Raw genomic sequence first — 20,770 nt, 5'->3', positions numbered from 1 at the left:
AAACAATGAAATGAAATTATGAAAAACAAACAACAACAACAAAAAATCTTGGTTGCTGAACGTCTTTAATTTAACCAGTTAAACCACTAATACAACATCTTTAAGTTTCCATATTTTATATATTTAATTTTTTTTTTATCACCTAAACAATCTTTGGATGAGAAGGACAATGTTTTAAGTTTTCTTCATGCACTTACCTGTGACAAAACTGTTCTTAGATCAAAGAGCCGTTTATTGCTGTACTACTGTAGTAATTATAAAAGTATATTCATCTACTGAGTATGCCACATTACAGATATCTCTTTGTTGTTCTGTTTTAGGAGTTTATGTTATTATATCAATTAGTTTTACAAAGTTTTTTTTTTTATTGTTTCCATTTTTTTCAGCAGGATATATTTTCTTCCCAAAAAAGTAGCTTATTTTCAAACTTCATATCATCAGCATTTTCAGGCTTTACCAAATAAAAAAAAATCAGATAAATAAAACTTTATCTTTATCTTTTGATCAGTATCTTTATCTTTTGATCAGTGCAGCAAAACTGTAGACAATTAGTTGTGAGTGATATTGAAACATAGGTGTAATTTTGTTTTAGTTTCATTTTAAATGTGGACAAAATGTTTTGTTTTTTAATGTAGTTTTTGTTTGGGCGTTATCTTGAACTTAGTGTGAAACAGAAAGAGGAACTGTTGGTTTGCTTAAGATCATCGCAGCTTTTCCTGAACAGTACAGTTCAACAGAACACTTGCTGGCAGATACAGTACAAGAGGTAGGTTTCTGTGTTTAATCCCCTTTATTAGTCTCTGTTTTACATATTAAACTAAAACTAAAATCCACAGTTTCTGTCAGTATAGAGAAAACAGCTAAATTATAGTATTTAAATGTGTTAAAAAAAATCTTATTTTGTGTTCATATTTTGTAGAAAATTGACAATGGCAAACAACATGACAAGCGATGAAGTCCATCATCTTTGTGACAGTGACTTTCCTAGTATTACTGGCCCTTCCTTCATCTTGATCTTCATCCTCAGTGTCATAGGCAACAGCCTCCTCTTATGTGTTCTTTTCATCTACGAGGGCCTGAAAAGTATCACAAATATTTTCATCCTGAACCTGGCCTGCTCCGATTTGATCTTCACCATCACGCTTCCATTCTGGGCCGTTGATCACCTACACCACTGGGTCTTTGGGGACTTTATCTGCAAATTAATGACTGCCATATTCTTTGTTGGTTTGTATAGCAGTGTCATTTTACTGACCGCCATGACAGTTGCCCGTTTCATTAGGGTGGTGTTGCCAAACTGGAAAAGCAACCGTACTAGAAGAAAGAGGTATGCAATCGGCGCCTGTATAGCTGCCTGGATCATCAGCATCTCGGCATCCCTGAGTGATGCAATTAAAGTAAAAGCCATAAACTGGGAAAATCATATTTATTGTGATGATGAATCTGTAGACAAGCTTGGACGTTATCTCCAAGTGTCATTGCTATTCTTCCTCCCATTTGCCATCATTATTTTTTGCTATTCTGCAATCCTTAAGACAGTTTTACAAGGTTTAAGTAGAAAGAAGCACAAGACTGTAGCTGTGCTGTTGTGTATTGTTGCAGTCTTCTTTGTTTGCTGGGGGCCATACCATATTATGCTTTTAATTAAATCTCTTTATGAACCCAAAGGTTGCAAGGCAAAGGAACGGTTAGCAGTTGCCTACCATATTAGTGAAATGCTTGCCTATTCTCACTGCTGTATGAACCCTCTGCTATATATGCTCTCACAGAAGTTGCGAAAGAATCTGTTTAATCTTTTGAAATGTAAAAATTTGTGCAGTAAGAACAAGGAGGAAAATATTGGCCAGAAAACCTCTGGTATTCAGAATGTAGCTTTCACAGTAGACAACTCTTCTGTTAACACAGAACAACGCAATGATCCATTTAAAAGTCCCTCTTGAAATTAAACAGTGATTCAGTCTTTAAATACTTTTACAAAACAAAGGTTGTATATAATTTGACATGTTTTGCATATAGTCTTGACATCATATACACAGATTTTGTTTTAGCCTTTTTAATGTGCAAGGACAAAGATGTTTGTAAAATTGTGCATTTCGCTGGCGTCGTTTTATTAGTATTTTTTGTAGAAATTAAAATGTTGCTGAAATCCAGTAAAGCTTTTTTCACTTCCTTGTTTTTGTGGTATGTAATGTCAGATGAATTGGAAAAAAAAATGCATTGACAGCAGTTTTCTGTGGTCACCGATAGAGTCAGAGTAGTGTGTAGTGTAAGTATATTAACATAATCACTGAGGGAAACCGTGAAGCAGAAGGGAAGTCACTTGGGCCTTTAATCTTTCTTTGAAATGGACAATAATGTATAGAGTCATGTAATAAAAAATGAGAAAAGTTTTGGAATATGGACATTAATATTACAGGAATATAAATCATAATAGAAAAAAATTACAAAATGTTAAAGCTTGGACATATGGAATAAATTATGCTTAACTGAAAATTCATACAGGTTTGCAGGTATTCTACAGGTATGCTAACTCTTTGTTTCACTGACTCACAGTGACCCTAGACTCACTTTATCATTTATAGATCTCTGATGTCATCTCATTGTTCTCAAAGACAATATTTAAATTGCTCCACTTTATTAAAATTCCATTTAGCCTTCTAATTTTTCCTCCATATAGTTGATTTTATATTTTTTAACTGTCTTTGATGACAGGACACATATGCTGACATGCTGGATAAATGTTATGATCATTCTAGATGCTTTTGAGCAGGGTTAGTTTCATCTAGCTGTGGCTAATATAGACCTTGTAATGTCGGGTTGCGTTTAGTGGTTGAGACGAGGCGGCAAAACACTTAGCAGGGTAGCCAAAAGAATACACACTCACACTGGCATTGGGAATTCCACAGCATGTTCTTTAGTATACCTTCTCTACATCAACCATATAAGCCCGGTTGAACGGCTGCAGCTTAACAAACATAGCGCGCAGTGTTCGTACAACCCATAACGTTGCAAACAAAGGTGTCTGGAGAGGTAAAACATAAAATCTGTCCCTCCTCATGCACTAGCGTGCAAGCACATGTCCGCACAATCACAGAGAGAGTCAGTGGCACATACGGATGACAACATTAACCCTTGACTTGGGTTGTCTTAAAGAGACACCACACTATTGTGAATGTTACAACCTGACACAAAAAGTGAGGAAATTTTTGCTGTGCTGGAAATGTTGTAATATTCTTAAGCAAACTAATAGCTTCTCTGTCATAATCTGCAGGGTGTTTAGATTTAAAGGTGAGTTGAACCCAAATGCAGACATGAGCAGGCAGAGGTTAACAAAGCGAACTGTGTATTTGATTGATGGCAAAAAAGGAACGAAAGCAGCAAACATCCAAATGGGTGAATCCAAAGCTCAATGGGGAAAACAGAAAACTAAACATCTACGAAAAAACACAATGAGGTGGCATGACGAAACACACTAGTACTGAGAAACACAAAGGACAACGGAAAAAGGAACTACAACAGATACTCTGACAAAGGACAGTGCGCAAAGAACACAGGCTCACTAAAATAAAACAGGAAGCATAAACACAGAGAGACTAAGATACCCAAACTTGACATTGACAAAACTTAAACATACATGGAGACATGACAGACTTCAAGGGGCTTGTGAAATGGGACGGTCTAGCCTCCTTCGCTCTGCCCAGGTTGCCTAGTAACCATGATACTAACAGCTGGAAACGTTTCATACAGCTTTGTTTGACAGAAATGAAGGAGAACATATTTTGTTCATTTGTTTGTTTGTTTCTACATGAGCTTTGATCATTCTCTGTAAGATTAAGGTCAGCTATTGAACGGCGTATATTTGAAAGTAAAGGCTTTAAAACCAAGTTAGTACAAACATCGCTAATGTCACATAACTTTGCCGACATGTGGCCAACAGTAATGTTTTAATGTTCTTCGTTATTAAACATTTGCACATAAATAAGTGACATAATATTCAGTACTTACTCAAAGTTTACTCTTCGGGCGCCCCTCATCCGCCGCTTTTTTTCGGCAAAATTATCCACACCCACCGCCGCGCTATGCATTTTGGGATATGTTGGGCCACCAAGTCTACACCGCCACATCCTTAAAATTCAGGGAAATGAAGGATGCATTTGAGGGCCCCATTTCGAGCAGCCTTTGAATTGGGACAGCTTTCGTCGCGTCACGACAACGTAATCGGCCTTAAAATGCGGCCTTTAAGGCTGCAGACCCTGAATTGGGATACAGCCATTGTTCAACTAGTTTGATATAAGGAGATATAAACTAAAACAAACTCCCCTTTTAGTTACAAATATTATAGCAAGGTGTCATCTTAGTAAATAAGTGAAGGTTTTCTGGCTGGGTCACAGTAGGAACCTTCTCAGTGGACTTTGAAGTACTCACTACCCCTCACAGAAAATGTCAGCTATTTTTAGAACAGAAAAAGGAAGTTGAAAAAGCACAAAAATGTATAAATAATGTGCAAACATGACCCATTTGAGTTTCAGAGAATACTGAAATGTAAGTATACCATCAGAGTCTAAGGAGGTGTTTAAGAGAGGAAGAGAAACACTGAGCACCAACCACAGGGTACTTTCAGTTTTACAAATGATGAAATAGGGATTCACTAATACCTTACCAATGCTTAGTAGTGTGTCGTTTACCATATCTTATGGTGTAACAAGTTATAACAAAATAAATGTGAAACTCTTTGTGCAACTAAAATGTCTAACAGTATGCAGATTTAATGGGCAAAGGGTATTTTAACATTATAGTTTCATCATAGAGAATAATGTAAAATTTCCTGCTTCAAACTCAGTATGAACACAGAGAGAATGCAGAGGTAACTACAGGAATGGCCTGTTTAGGATGGAAACATGGTTATTTCCCTTTTCCCTGTTGTTCAAGTAAGCAACATACATGTAGGATAACACAAAAAACATGTTGGTGTTATTTTTCATGGTATTGCATCAGGTTTCCTGAGTAATTACACTTTGATTCATTTGTTATAAGTATTAGCCTTCAGCAGGAGCTTAATCTTAGCCAGTATAGAAGGAGCTTGCCCCCTGCTTATACTACAAGGATGTGACACTCACATGATGTCCTCTAGTGCACCAGCCAGTGTATTACATATTTTTTCCATCTTATTGGGCTGCTGGTCTTTAGTGAAATGAACTGACTGCATGTTCGTTTATAAGCTAATTTAATTATTATTAGTAATCACCTGTACAATAGCACCGATACTGGGTTGTATGAAGACCAGCACAAGCTGCAGTGGGTCAAAAACGACAAATTAATGCAGCTTCCTCATCTGGATGGATCCTGCACTCCACCTGAGAATGACTATATATTATGTAAGTGCAGTTTGCAGTTAAAATTAGGATTAGATGCTTTGTATTAGAATTAGATAAATTACCTAAAATTTATATCAACATCAGATTTGTTATAATAAATAAAGCTGTAACTTTTCAGATCATTTTCCTTAACACTTCTTTTGTCTGACAGTCAGAAATTGCTGATGATTGGGTCTTTATTTTTATTACTGGTTGCTTATTGCTATCATTTGATTAAACATGGATGTACTAATTTGTTCATTTATAAGGTGTATTATTTCAGGTTAAAAAAGGAATATGACCTTAGTGATTTTAACGTTTTAGTTCCATAAGAGCTGGCTCAAGGACAAGGACTCAGTTAAATGTTACCCATTTTGGTACTTACACAGCTATATCAGGCATAACATGAAATATGTTGTTTTGACATTATATTTTTGCACAATTTGCAACAAATTATCTCCCCAAAACTCTGGTAAATCATGTTTGTGTGATTCATTTGAATGCAATTTAAAGTTGCTTATTGTTTTCTTTGTGATTTGATCTCTGTGTAGAGATGTAACTTAAGCAGGAAGCTTCACTTCTCTGTTCCCACAAAATGATTTTGGTATGTCACAATAAACTGGACTGGAAAAAACAAAATGCTCAGACAGCACTTTTCTTTGGTTCATGTTAGAGTGAAATTAGTGTGAAGTTTACGTGCATTAACACTATCACTGAGAGAAGCTGTGAGCAGGACCTAGCCTGACACATGAGCACATGCACAAGGTAAGGAGTCGATTTATGTAAATGGGAACGTTTGGGAAAAAAATGTAATGAAAAATCCAAGAATATGGAGTGAAACTTATATTACAAGAATGATAATCAAAATGAAAAAAAAAACAAAACGTAAAAATAGACTCTTAAATCATCACCATGAAAAAAAAAAACATTTTGATGTTGTTATGCATACAATAACACTTGTTGTGACAATTTTTTTAATGACTCACTATTACTCTTACAGAATAGGTTTATGTGCCATTTATGGGTATTATAGTGCTTTAGCACATTTCATTTTATGTGGTTCATTCGAAGTTAAAGGCACGATACATACGGAATTGTGATATTTCTAATAAATATCATTAATAAGCATTCTGATCACTTTGACTGTTTATGGTTTGCCTTACAAAAAAGGCAGTGTAACACAACCTCTTAAACACTTTAAGGCAGTTCAAGCTGTGTGTTAAAAGATAGGATCTGTTACGTTAGGCTCCATTAGTCTTTATCTAGGTTGGCCTAAAAAATAATTACTTTATTAATGTATATACTACTACTAATAATAATAATAACAATAATATATTCTCACTTCTTTGCTAGATCAACAGTAATGTCCTCCCAAAGACTCATAAATAAAAGCCTCAAACGGTGATTTTAAACTCTTAATTAGACTAAAAGTCTAGGTTGAGGTTGAGCTTCATCATGGTTTCACTAGTAGGGATCCCAAACCCAAATACACATTACAAATGTTTAGTGATCATGAAGCAACAAGCTGCAGTGGCTTCTGGACTTGGCAGATCCCCAAAGGGAGCCCTTCTAGGAGCAGAATGAATGTACATGCACTTGGCAGGTGGTCGTGAGTGTAATTAGAATGAAGAGAGATGCATTTTGTGCTATAGGATTGTCCTGAAACCTGACAGCAGTGCGTGGAAGGTGGATGAAAAGAACCGGTGTCTAAATTAGACAAAACTGATGCCACTGTGTTCACTTTTACTGTGCACATTATAATTCACAGGAATAGATGGGGATAGGATACAAGTGCAAAAATTACATGTTGAATAAATATTATGATTACTTTGAATTAACTGATATTACATTAAAAAGCCCTCATGGTATTTCTTATAAACATTACAGTATAACACAACAGTCACTCCAAACGACAGATTTCCAAATCATAACCTTTTAACTTTCAACACTGTTGAAGTTTGTATAGTGTTGTGTCTATTACACTGGACTGGATTAGTTTTTATCGAGATTTGTCTGATAGATTTAAATCACAACAAAAAATGTAATCATTTATGTATATTTAAAAAAAGAAAAACTAACCTTATATCTTTACTTCTTCAATAGATCAGCAGCCATTTCCTTACAAGACCTCAACAAGTAAATAATGGCCTTGAGCAGTGATGAGTTTACACTCTTTAATGAGACTGAAAGCAGTCAGGATGACTTTCCACTGTCGGCACTCGAATGTTATTCTGCTGCTGCCATTATTATTTTCTTCTGCATCAGCCTGTCCGGAAACAGCTTCCTGATGTGGGTCCTCCGAAAAGAACAAGCTTGGAAGATCACACCTGATATCTTACTTCTGCAACTTACAATATCTAACCTTTGCATCACTGTGACCTTGCCATTTGAGGCCTGTAATTTACTCTGTAGCTGGATCTTTGGAGAGTGGGCCTGTGGATTCATGACAGCAGTTTATTATCTAGGACTGTACGTCTCTATTTTAATCCTCACTGTCATGTCGTTGCATTATTATTTTTCTTTTGTTCAGGTTTCACGTCTGTGTGCACAGGTCTCAAGAAAATGTGGTGTCCTCATTACTAGCATCTTGGTATGGCTGGTATGTGCTGCTGTAAGCATTAAGCAGTTCATGTATACCGAAGTCATATTTGATGTTCAACTGTGTCTGTTTGAATGGACCCAAGCTCGAGTCTACACAGAGTTTTGCTTTTTTTTTCTCATTCCTTTCGTTATCACTACATTCTGTCATGTCCACATGTGGATAATGATGAAAAAAGGCAAGATAAACAGGCAGCAACTGCCTTCAAAAGTGATTTTAGGGATAACTTTTGGGACTTTTCTTTGTTTGACTCCTTTGCATGTCTGCGACTCTGTAATGTCACTTATAATCTGGGGTTTTGTGAAACACACACATGCAGTGATGGAAGCATTGCACTTTTCTTGGTTTATCCTTTATCCTCTGTCTCAGTTCTGCTGTTGCCTTAGTCCTCTGTTCCATATAATTGGAGCACAAAGTTTTAGGAGGTATCTCCCTATGCTACGTAATCCTTTATCACAAAGCAGAGACGTTAGTAACGATGGGAGTTCAGTTGCATTCATTTCTCTAAAAAACACTGAAGAAATCTGAATTTGTGATGCTTAGCATTAGATTAGATCAGCGGTCCCCAACCCCCGGGCCTCGGACCGGTACCGGTCTGTGAGTTGTTTGGTACCGGGCCGCGAGAGTTGAGGCTCAGGTGTGAAATGTATAGTTTTCAGGGTTTTTATCGGTTTTCAGTGATATTTTGTTATCGTTTTGATCGTTAACTCGGTTTTCCTGGGTCTTTTCACGTGTGTTATGAATAAATCTTCTTTTTTTCGGTACCGGTACTAGTTTTATTTTGTTGTATTTATCCGCGACACCTTAAAGGCCGGTCCGTGAAAATCGGACCGGCCTTTAAACCGGTCCATGGCGCAAAAACGGTTGGAGACCGCTGGATTAGATGTTTTTAGTTCAGATAAGATATTACTAGATCTCTAATTAGATTAGATAAAAACAAATAACAATTAAATAGAATAGCAGCTGTTTATAACAGATAAACATTAATGTTAATGTGAGGATTGAGGAGGATATTATGCAGTGGTTAGTGCTGACAAATATACCAAAGATACGCAAACCGCCAAACTTTACAACAAGGCCAGGTTTCTTGTGCCTCATTCATTTGTGAGTGAGGTTGCTGGAGTTCTTGTATTAAACTTGAGAGAGGCTCAACAGTTCCATGTATTTAGTTTTTCTAACAGGAAACATGCCTAAATTGTTCTAATAGTTTTGTATTTTTCAAAGGTTTTTTTCTCCACCAGAATGCCTAGTTTATTTTAACTATTATAAGTTAACCTAGTTTTTTTGCTTTTTAAGAGTGTGACCGTGATAAAAAAAAAAAAAATCCAATACTAATTTATGTTTCACAACCTTTTCACTTTAAAGAAAGGGGCTGGTTGAACTTGGATGACCTCGTGTAATACGTGTAATGTGTAACGTGCTGTGTTTCGTAACGTTTTGTTTTTTTATGTAAATATCCGTGCCGATCAAATTTCTGATCAAACTCTGCTCTCATCTTTTGCATATTTGCCTTAGCTTATATATTTTATCTATCTTACATGTTTTTATTTGCCAAGTCAAAAATGTATGTTTCTAAAATCTGAATCTCATTCCTGCATTATATTTGCTGTTTTTTTTGTATAAATGAAAATGTTTCTGAAATGCTGTGAAGCTGTTTTCATTTATCTAAATAGTGATTTTAGTATGTTACAATAAGCTGCACTGAAAAAATTGCAATGACTAAAGCTAGTTGATGCTACACTCTGGTACTTTGTTTTGTTTTGTTTTAACAAAAACAAACAACAATTAAATTAATGGCAGATGTTTATAACAGAGTTAAAACTGGACATTTGATTTCTAAGATTGAAAATGAAAATGAATTTTAAAAAAAGAAATGAAAATAAGTGCTCTGACGATGTTTGATTGATTATATGAATAAATAAACAGCAAAAGGAACATTATTGTAGTACAAGTCAACAATATTAATTGAAGTATATGTCAGTAAAATGCAGACAGTTCATATTTTCCCTGACCTTTGACCTTTGACAACGACTCCTTTAGTTGTGATAGGACACTTTTTCAAACTTTTTTCCTCTCTATATTATGTTGCATGACAAAGGTTGATCAAATATATACTGGTTTCAGTACCGTTTGTAGGAAAGAGCAAGAATGACTTAAAATTTATCAGAAAAAAAATGTGACTTGAAAAATGCACTTTATAGCTAAAGTAGATTATAATGAAGGAAAACCGTATCACTGCAAATGATTTAGTTTAAAAACAATGCATCCTTTTGTACCCAACCTTTTGTAGGTATGTACAAGATTACCGTATGGGAACAATAGATCTTGCAATGAGCATTCAAAGGTTAAAGACATATTTGGACACTACACTACACAATTAGCACAAAAGTGCTAGAAAGGAGAACGGTGCACCTGCCTGGGAAATCAGCTTGACAAAAGTAAAGCAATCTCTTTCATCTGAAGGAATGCCGTGATCAAGCTCATCAGTTTATCTTGTAGCTGCAGTTGGCTATTGTTAAGCTCTGCTTGTTTCATACTAGTAGGAAACTGTCGCTATCTCAATTTTATGTGTTAAAGCTACTACAAACATATGAAACAATATGATCCTGGACATGGACATTACACAGAATATAAAAAAAAAAATAAGAAAGAAAGAAAGAAAAGAAATCACTATTTTAGATTATTATTATTATTATTATTATTAGGGATGCACCGATACCGATACTGGTATCGGGTATCGGGGCCGATACTGTAAAATGTGTGTGTACTCATACTCGTAAAAGTTAACCGATACCATGAACCGATACCAACTTATTTCATTAATCAGAGGGTGGCTTGTCATTTCTGTTGTAGTTTTTTAGAAACTTTTAGAGAAACTGGAGGCTGCTGTAGCTAGGCTAAACAAAATGTCAGCAGTGTGGACCGGAACAGCCAACTTTAACTCAGGTTTTGGAAAAGCAAAGAAATTTTTTTTTTTTTTTTGTGGTCATTTTTATTAAGATTTTATTTTTTATCGGCAAAGAATAAAATAAAACTTGTCCGCATTTGTGTGTGTGTGTGTGTGTGTGTGTTAGAAGTATTGGTTTTTATACTCTGTATCGGCAAGTACTCAGATCCAAGTATCGGTATCATATCGGTTTGAAAAAATTGTTATCGTTGCATCCCTAATTATAATTTGTATCTCAAGTAGAATGAAAAGTACAAGATGCATTTTACTACATTTTACTATTATTATTATTATTATTATTATTATTATTATTATTATTATTATTATTATTTATTACTATAACACTGTAACACTAACACTATTACTGTCTTTTTTTGCTGATATGCATGTCATGAATGATAGCATAACTGCAGGTTACATCAGTGCTGGTAATCTAACTGTTCACTGATCAGATTTTTGCTTTTCCAAAGACAAAATTCAACCTCTAAAATATGGAGGGATTACCAATTTACTTTAATTCAAATTCAAATTCAAATTTTATTTGTCACACACACACAACCATACACAGTATGACATGGGGGTGAAATGCTTGTAGCTGTACAATGCCTGACCATTAAATGACAGAAAAAAGTTTTACAGTATTTACAATTTACTACAAAATTTACAAATTAACTTAGGAATTTACAGTAAAAAAAAAAAAAGTGCAAATAGCAGAAAGAGATTATCAAGATTATAAATTATAGGAATTATAGGATTATAGGAAGAGTGTGGTGGTGCGTGTGGTGATGTGATGTGTGTGAGAGTCCAGTCTTATAGTGATGTGTGTGGGAGAGTCCAGTCTTATAGTGATGTGTGTGGGAGAGTCCAGTCCAGTCCTTTACCTGTCTTGCTTAAAGCAAACCTTCATCTGCAACACAATAATAATATTTCATCTTAAACTGTAGGCTAGTCTTTAATTTTAATAAAATTTCAAAATAACACACATTGAAAGGCATCAAGGGTAACAAACAAACACAAAAAAACCCCAACTCATTCATTGTCATACGCTGTGTAAAAGAGAAAAATGTGAAAATTCTAAAATTAAACCTTTTTATATTCTCAGTTGTAGTTCTTCTAATTGTTACTATCACTGTAATTCTGTAATTACTGTACTGAACAAATCAACCCACAAGGTGGCAACAAAAATGACAGTAATGACAGAAAGTAATGTAGATGGAAATGTCTTGTTGTGTATTTTTCTACAGAGAAAACAGACATCATTATTCAATGTTATTATTTGTAATTATTTTTATTTTAATGTTGTTAATCTTTTTGCTTTGATTTAACGAACTTAAAAGCAGATTTTATTCATGGTGTTTATACAATTTAACCCTATATTTTCAATTTAACAATAAAAAAGCACAACAAGACAAAATGACTGAGAGCGTTATAAAACATAACAACTGCATTTGTTAAAGATCAGTGTTTTGTGTTGTGTCTCTTACAACATATTTTCAATCTGTAATTTTTGCAATAACATAGATATTATATTAGTTTTCTATTCTCTCTGGCATGAGCTTCACTATTTGACACACATGCAAAACAAATTGACTCTGAATTATCAGTAGAATAATAAATTCTCCATATAATTGATTAAAGTCAAATGAACATTCTGACATCCCTGCATTTACCTCAAATTATGTTTGGGAGAAAGTCAGTTATGCCATATTATTTCAGTAATATGAACGCTACATGAACCAATTCCCTGTTTATTTATGGCCCAAATATTTTAACTTTAGTATAAGCAATGCATCACTTTTGGGGTCTGTCAGTGTTCTTGATTATGGTTGACTTGTAAGGCCATGATGGCTCCACTGGGGGTCCTGAGAAGAGTGTATAGGGACAGCTCAGTGGGCCTCTCTAACAGCACTCGTATCTGTCTCTAGGGCTAGATTAAGCTTAATTAACTAAACCATCCAGCACGCTTGGATGAATGGATACAAGTCAAGGGCAGAGCAGTCGGGAGTGTGTTCACACTTTCTCTGGCAGAGAATTAGGGAGGGTTTTGTGCCAGATATAATTTCAGTACATGTTGTTTGTGTAATAGCAAAACGTGACATTATACTGTAGCATGATCAAGTTATGTTTGCACAACTCAGCAAAAATAATGGGCTTTTTTTAGCGTGTACTATCAGTGACCCATCAGAGCCTACATTTGGTTTCTCTTTCCACAACAATTTGAGCAATTCTCTTGAACAAATTTTGGAGTTATCAGCTTTTTCTCTATTTGAGAAGGAAGTGAAAGAAGTATTTATTTATTTATCAGATTGTATCCTTTTGTGGAGACAAAAGTTTTCTCTTCTTTCTTCTTTTTTTTTTGTATTTGTGTTTTTACATTCACAGAAAACAACAGATTTAATAACATCAAAGACTGCAGAGAAAAGACAAAAGTCTAAAACCTACCCCACAGAGTCATCCCATTTCTTATCTTTGAGCCAGTACAATCTCTTTTCCCAGATCATTTTCTTAGCAAATGATGTTGTTGTTCAATCCTGTTTTTAGCCACGAGCGAAACAGCTGTTGTTGTTTTCTTATGGAGTTTCTGCTACTAGCCTCCCTGGCCCTCACATTCACTCCCTGCTCTTCTTTTCTCCAGGGCAACTCACCCTCCTTTTTCACATTGATATCTCCCCTTTCATTTTAGTTATCTATAACGATAATTACTCCAACCATATGTGAATTTAATTGATGCCTAGCAAATGTGTAAGTGCGTGTGTGCATATTGCTAATAAAGTCTTATTGCTTGTTAATCTGGACTGTCAGGGAAATGCATGCAAATCGATTAAGTGTGTCAGCCTTATAATTACAAACAACTGTTTTAGTGAGACAAATATAGATGACTTATCATTTCGTGACACACACTGGCATGTAAGACATTTCACTAATGCACCTAATCCTGATCGAATTTGTCATGGGAGTCTTTTTGTCTTTCCTTTTTGTTTTAAGGCGTAAAATACTTAAATTTACACTTACCATACACACTTTGCAATTTTGTTTTCAATCAAGAATTCAGGTGGGTGACATGGAGCTTTTGAAGTTCACTCTTAAGAAAAAAATATACTTAGAATTAATCATTTGCTATCTTTCATCCAGCATCTTGGCCTGTCTTCTGCCAGAAAGAGTCCTTTGCCACTTGCAAGGCTGCAAGTCTCCACTAGAGGGGACGTTGGTACAGGTTTATGCTGCTTCTTTCTCCACAGTATGACTGAACCAATTGTACTTTCATTTGAGCCATAAATAAATGAAGACAGAGATGTATGCTTTAACAGATCTGACAAAAAATGATTATTCCCTAAATGACTCCACTGCTGTGAATGGATTTCTGTGTTTATTTTGTTGACTGAACAACTTTTTTGGCTGCTGGTGTGTTTTTCAAACATGAACCACAAAGAACAAATGCAGCTTGTCTCCACATGTATCAGATCTCTGTATTGTAGGGTCATTCTCCTCTTTTTACCTGCTGTTGTCAGATGGAAAAAAAACAACATGATTAACTACCATGGAGACTTAATTAACAAATCAAACATCTGGATATTCAGACTTAGCCTAGCTGCCTCAGAATGGCCATTTGATGTATCAAACAGTGCGTCCTGATGTTTCTTGCAAAATGTTTCCATCTGGATTGTTTTGTGTCTGGACTTTTTCTCTTACTTTCTAACTTTAATTTTTAATGTCTCTCATTTCTAAGTTTTCCCCTTTTTTCTGTTTACTTACTTCTGGCATTGTGGAAGAGTTCATCATGGATCAGAGGAGAAATGCAGAATTAAAAGACTGAAAAACTGCAGATGATGACCTGAATGCAAGTGACAACCTCTAGGACTATAAATTAAGGAGTGAGTCCCAAAAGCTGCACATGATAACATCAGAGTTTGATCAAAAAGTAGATCAGCACGGATAACTACATAAAGAAAAATGTTATGAAACAAAGCACATGACACATCTGTATATCAACTGGAAGTCTCACATCTCTCCTGGTTTTAGTGCACATTATTCTGTTATTTTGAGTCACTGTTCAGTTTCTAAGGTAACTTCTCAATGTAAGCTGAACCCAAATGTGGTTACATATAATTATAATAACAGCAAGAAGGCGATAGCCAGAAATTCCACATTTGAGACTTTGAAACATTAGTTCACAAAACAGTGACTGACATGGTGGCTATATTTGCATTTTGTATTACACTGTAATAAAAAATGGATTAAAAATAATGACTTTATTTCAAGCATAAACTGGTCAAAAAAGGAAAAATGAAGGTAATGAATATGTGCCTAAGGCTGCATTACTTCTAATGACCAGTAGGAGGCAATTCTTTAGCAAGTCTCAATTTATAGGACTGAAGGAAGAAACCCTACTGCCTCAGTCGAGCCTTCATGGTGGTCTCAGTCGCTAGTTTCAGATCAAATTGAATACTCATTTTAAGTTAAAAATAAATGATAAAGCAGAGTATATTTTTTGCTGGGGGGAGGGGGGGGGGGGTAGTTTGTGATTGACAGTTCACTCCCCTGTGAGCGGATCCTCGGTTTCACAGCTAGAGGCGTCACTTTTACATTAGTTTTTTTTTTTGTTTGCTTTGTTTGTTTATTTGATTTTTCTTCTTCTTATTATTATTATTTGGGGGTGGCATCTCTAAATGTGAAATGTAAACATCTAAATAGTTTTATGTATTAAGAATAATATGTGAACAAAACCCCAAGATGAATTAAACTCATCTATTTGGGACAGGAACTTGTTCCTGAGTATGAAAGCGAAGCCACCTGTTCCTACCCTAAACTGCAGTCATGAGCTGTGAGATCAGAGACACAAGTGGCAGAAATGAACTTCTTCTGAATGGTGTCTGGGTTCTTCTATAGGACAGGGTGAGGAGCTCTGTCATTCAGCACGGGGTCAGAGCTGCTACTCCACCCTATTGAAAGGATCCAGATAGTTGAAGCTGGCTATGCCTCCTGGGCACTTCATGGGTGAAGCACTTCGGACCTGTGCTACTGAGAGGAGGCCTGGGGCCATCCCAGAACACAGCATAGGCTGCTGTCCCTACAAACTGGACCTAGGTTAGTGGCAAAAATAGAGACTAGATGGATAACAGATACGGTGGCTTGCAAAAGTATTCGGCCCCCTTGAACTTTTCCACATTTTGTCACATTACAACCACAAACATAAATCAATTTTATTGGAATTCCACGAGAAAGACCAATACAAAGTGGTGTACACGTGAGAAGTGGAACGAAAATCATACATGATTCCAAACATTTTTTACAAATAAATAACTGAAAAGTGGGGTGTGCGTAATTATTCAGCCCCCTGAGTCAATACTTTGTAGAACCACCTTTTGCTGCAATTACAGCTGCCAGTCTTCTAGGGTATGTCTCTACCAGCTTTGCACATCTAGAGACTGAAATTCTTGCCCATTCTTCTCTGCAAAACAGCTCCAGCTCAGTCAGATTAGATGGACAGCATGCATGTCCAAATTCCTTTGGAAAAATAAACCCCCACGTATAAGCTTAAAAACACTACAAAAGACCAAGGATAAAGGAGGATTAGAACTACCTACCTTTCAGCACTACTTCTTAGCCAACAGGCTTCAGTTTATCTCAGGATGGCTAAAACATACCCTCTTAGATGAACCTTGGCTAGATGTTGAACAAGCACTTTGCAATAATCTAGAGATTTCAGATCTACCATTTATCAGCTCAAACATCCAACGACATGAATGCTTTAAAAGCATCAACATCAGCTCTTCTCTGACAGCATGGGGGAGTTTCTAAAATTGACGGAGTCTTCATTAATCCGATGCAAACGTACACCTATCTGGAACAACCCTGACATATTACAAAACAATAATATGATAAACTTTTCAGATTGGAGTGGTAAAGGAATCAAATATTTAGAACATATACTAGAAGGAACAGAATTTATTTCATTTGACAGACTAGTTACACAATATGGGATCAACAAGAAAAGATTTTTAGAATATCAACAAATTAAATCCATAGTAAAAAAGAAATTTAAACCGGGTCAAGTTGAACTACAAACACCACCAAGTGTGGTTCAATTTCTTACTCTTAAAACCCCCAAATTACAATCCAAAATATACAGAATGCTTTCTAAAACAGATGAATCAATATCACTTCCTATTGCAAAATGGGAAGCGGATTTATCAGTTAACTTAGACCAAAACTTCTGGTCTCAGATTTGCTTAAAAATCTTTCATCTAATTAGAAATCCCAGTCTTCAATTAATTCAATACACAATACTACATAGAGTGCACTATACAGGTCATCGGATGTTCAAGATGGGCTTTACGTCTACCAACAACTGCTCACACTGTCAAACCAAAACACCGGACAATTATATCCACGCTCTTTGGTTCTGTCCACCAGTTCAGAAGTTTTGGCACGAGATATGTGAAGACTTATCAAAGTGTCTGAAATGTAACATTCCAACTTCCCCTTTAGTGTGTTTGTTGGGCAGCTTAGATAATGTCACTACAGATAAGAATATAGCCCATATGTCTTTCACTGCCCTATGCATAGCCAAGAAAACAGTCCTCATGAACTGGAAGAATAAAAATAATCTTAATTCTAACCAATATAGAAATGATCTATCAGATTACATTAGTCTTGATACAGCCTCTGCCACCACATCAGATCAATTGCTCTGGGCTCCTTTGATTAGCTCCATCACCTGGTGGGGGTGGGGGGGTCATAGTTTGGTCCCACCTTCGCTGTTGTGATTGGTGTGGGGGTAGGGACAGGCTTAGGGCGTCGGGAGGTTCCCCAGGAGCAACTTCATTGGGGGGCTCAACCCGGGGTAGCGGTCATGGCCTATTAGGGGCTCTGTTGGCTCTTAGGTGACGGTTTCCTTGTGGCTGCGTGCAGCGGGGCTAGGGGAGGGTCTGTGCTGACAGACGTGGGTTACTGACCTGGTAGCCTGGCTGCCCCTGGGTGGGTCTGGGATGGGCGTGAGGTTCTGGGGGCGCTCCGTCTCTGGGCTGGGGCCCTGGCTGGGCCTTGGGGGCTTGGGTCCTGGTTGGTATGTTGCTAGGGTTGTGGGCAGGTGGGTGTATGGGGGCCCGGCCCTGGCGCAGGGTGCCACCAGTGCATCGAGCCACCTGGGGGGCTCTTCAACTGGTGGGGGAGGTTGTTACACCTTGCAGGAGCTTGCCTCTCTTCAGGAACTCACTCTGCAGGAGGGGGAGATACAGGAGAGGTGGAGGAAGATCTCAGCCTGGGAGTCTATTGTCTTGTGTAGTCTGGAAGATGAGTGGATGACGGGGTGGGTGCAGTTTTCTCTGTGGTGGGCTGTCCTGGGCTCTGTGGGGCTCTGGCAGGTAGCTCCATGCCCTCCTGGGTTTTAAATGCACCTTAGAACATACATGCATCAACACTACATATGAGCGGGCAGAGGGAGGTTTTGGAGTCTTCTCACACCCCCGTTCTCTGCAACCTGCTGGAGCGGGGGGCCGGGAGGAGGAGTTGGCCGTCCGACTGGGGTCTGGAGTGTGGGGCCTCCCTGCTGCTGCGGAGTCGGGGCGGTCTGCTTCTCCCCACCGCAGGGAAAAAGGGTAACACCACCTGGGTCTGGGTGCAGTTTCCCCCTCCAAGGGGCAAGGGTACCTAGACCTGGTTCTTAGAGTACGCTTGGGGAGTGTGATTGTGTGTACAGTGTCTCTTTATGTCTGTCTCCATGTTGGTTGAGTGACAGAAACAATTGAATGTAGGTGTTTTGCATAACTGTCTTGGTGAAACAGTCTTTCAGTTAAATGTATTTGTTTAGTTACATGCATTTGTTTAAAGTCTCTCCCTCAACATTTCAGTAGGATACAAATTCTGGGCTTTGTTTATCCCATTCTATAACACTCTATTCCTCCTGTTTCATTCATTCCTACACAAGATGTTTGCTTGTGGGTTTACAGTCATCATCCTGTTGAAAGGCCCCCTTCCGGTTCAGTCTTAACAGATGGTCTCATATCACTTTAAAGTATACTGTGACTTGATGCAGAATTCTGAAGCTGAATCAGTAACTAGAAGCTTAGCATTGCCTAAGGCAGTGAAGCAACCTAAATCTATAACATTTTCATACTTCACAGTTGGAGCTCTTCTCCTGAGAAGCTGTCTTTGGTCTGGGCCAAACAGAACTATTCTTACTGCTGCCAAACGGCTCTATCTTAGATTTCTCTGTCCAAAATGCATTATTTTAAAAGATACTTGCCTATAAACTCTCTCTGAAATGAGTTTGTGAGTTTTTCATTTTTTATGGACAGCAATGGTTTTTCTGTGACACGTTTCTCATACAAGTAAAAATTGTGCTGTATCCTTCTGATTGTACACGAGTGTACTTTGACACCAACTGTTACAACAGTTGCCTGCCGATCCTGTGCTGGACAGTTGGGAAGACTTTGGGGAATGAATTTACTGGGGCAGTCAGTCCTGGACAAACTGGCAATCATTAAAATTTTACCCCACATAGTGACAGTGCAATCACTGAGCTCAAATAATTTGGAGATGTCTTTAAATCCCCTTCCAGACGAAAAGGCATCCAAAATTTTTTTTTTTTTTTTGTAGGCCTCTTTCAAGCTTGGCATGAAAACCTCACACACTCCAGTATTGAAGAGAAGAGCAAGCCCCAAGGGTCAGAGGTTTAAATGAGACAGGTTCCACCAATCACGTCACCTAATCTGGATGCCAGGATTCAAAATCATGGATTAAAAGAGCAACAAATGTAACGAGCTGCAGACTTTTTCCTCCATATATATTTATGCATTTAGATAATAAAATACAACTGTTAATAATTATATTATGTTATTATATAATTATATAATTATAAATTGTAAATGACATTTGAATTAATAACATTTTTTCACATATATTTTGCACATGATTGAATTTTCTATTATTAACATAACATATAACAGGGGCATATAAGGGGCATAAAATAACATCACAGGATATGCCATGAAACGTTTCTTCCACTGTTGTTTTGCAGACAAATGAAAGCATTAATCGACATAGACTAACATGACTTATATTTAATATGTCTTAGATCAATGATGGATCAGCTGTATTCCTATTTATATATTTCTGTACCTATTTTAATATATGGGAAAACACCTGGTATATATGCTGCTGGAAATTAAAGATTGAGTCGTTATTTAATCATTTATAGTATGAAGTACACGTCATGCATCATATTACATGACATACTTTTTGCTTTAAAGTGCTTTGCATTAACATGAATGAAAACATTTTTATCTTGTATGGTCCCAGTGAGAACCTCCAGACCTGGCACTGACTCTTCAGTGCTCTATTCACTGAGCAAATATCCTACAGACCCTGCTTTTTGGCTTACCCTTCCTTAGCCTCGGGCTGCACCAGCTGCTGTCTACCTCCGACCACACTTCACGCCCCTGATATGTTGTCCTCTACCTACCTCGTCCCTCCTCCTCCTCATTTGTAGGTGTTCTATCTCCGATTTTTGGCCGCAACTTTCCAAAAGGTGAACAGAAGTGATTTTCGATAGCACCGTGCATGACTAATGGTGGAAACATGTTAAAATCATCGCAGAAATGTCCTTGGGAAGACAAATGAATTTTCAGCAGAATAATTAACTTAATTAACAAATTTGCATGCATATTCATCAGGGCCATTGAAGTCTTTCCAGCTCAGCTTGATGAACGTTGCTGTGTAATAACCAGCTCATTTACATTCTGCCATCCACTGCCATTTGTGTGGATTACTGAGAAAAGGCAAAGTGCGTGTGTGGGTGTGTGTGTGTGTGTGTGCCTGCATATAATGCTAAGGCTACAATCTATGTGCGCACACTTTCCTCTTTCCTTT

At 37.1% G+C, this 20,770-nt stretch overlaps 2 protein-coding genes across 2 annotated transcripts; both read left to right on the top strand.

Moving 5' to 3' along the window:
• Positions 1-547: 547 nt before the first annotated feature.
• Positions 548-3,652, top strand: LOC146497554 (chemokine XC receptor 1-like). The gene has a single exon (XM_085141540.1). The coding sequence runs from the start codon at positions 930-932 to the stop codon at positions 1,938-1,940; it is 1,011 nt and encodes a 336-aa protein (XP_084997666.1). The 5' UTR covers positions 548-929; the 3' UTR covers positions 1,941-3,652.
• A 1,320-nt stretch (positions 3,653-4,972) lies between these two features.
• On the top strand, positions 4,973-10,589 carry LOC146497553 (chemokine XC receptor 1-like). Its single transcript, XM_085139714.1, has 2 exons — positions 4,973-6,119; positions 7,458-10,589. Exon 2 carries the CDS (start codon positions 7,498-7,500, stop codon positions 8,479-8,481), a length of 984 nt encoding a protein of 327 aa, XP_084995840.1. The 5' UTR covers positions 4,973-6,119; positions 7,458-7,497; the 3' UTR covers positions 8,482-10,589.
• The last annotated feature ends 10,181 nt before the right edge of the window (positions 10,590-20,770 follow it).

The sequence above is a fragment of the Neolamprologus multifasciatus genome, chromosome 18 (assembly GCF_963576455.1).
Source record: "Neolamprologus multifasciatus chromosome 18, fNeoMul1.2, whole genome shotgun sequence".
In the NCBI taxonomy this organism is placed as follows: Eukaryota; Metazoa; Chordata; class Actinopteri; order Cichliformes; family Cichlidae; genus Neolamprologus; species Neolamprologus multifasciatus.
Note: the sequence above shows the minus strand (reverse complement) of the source record. Positions and strands in the feature narration are given on the sequence as shown.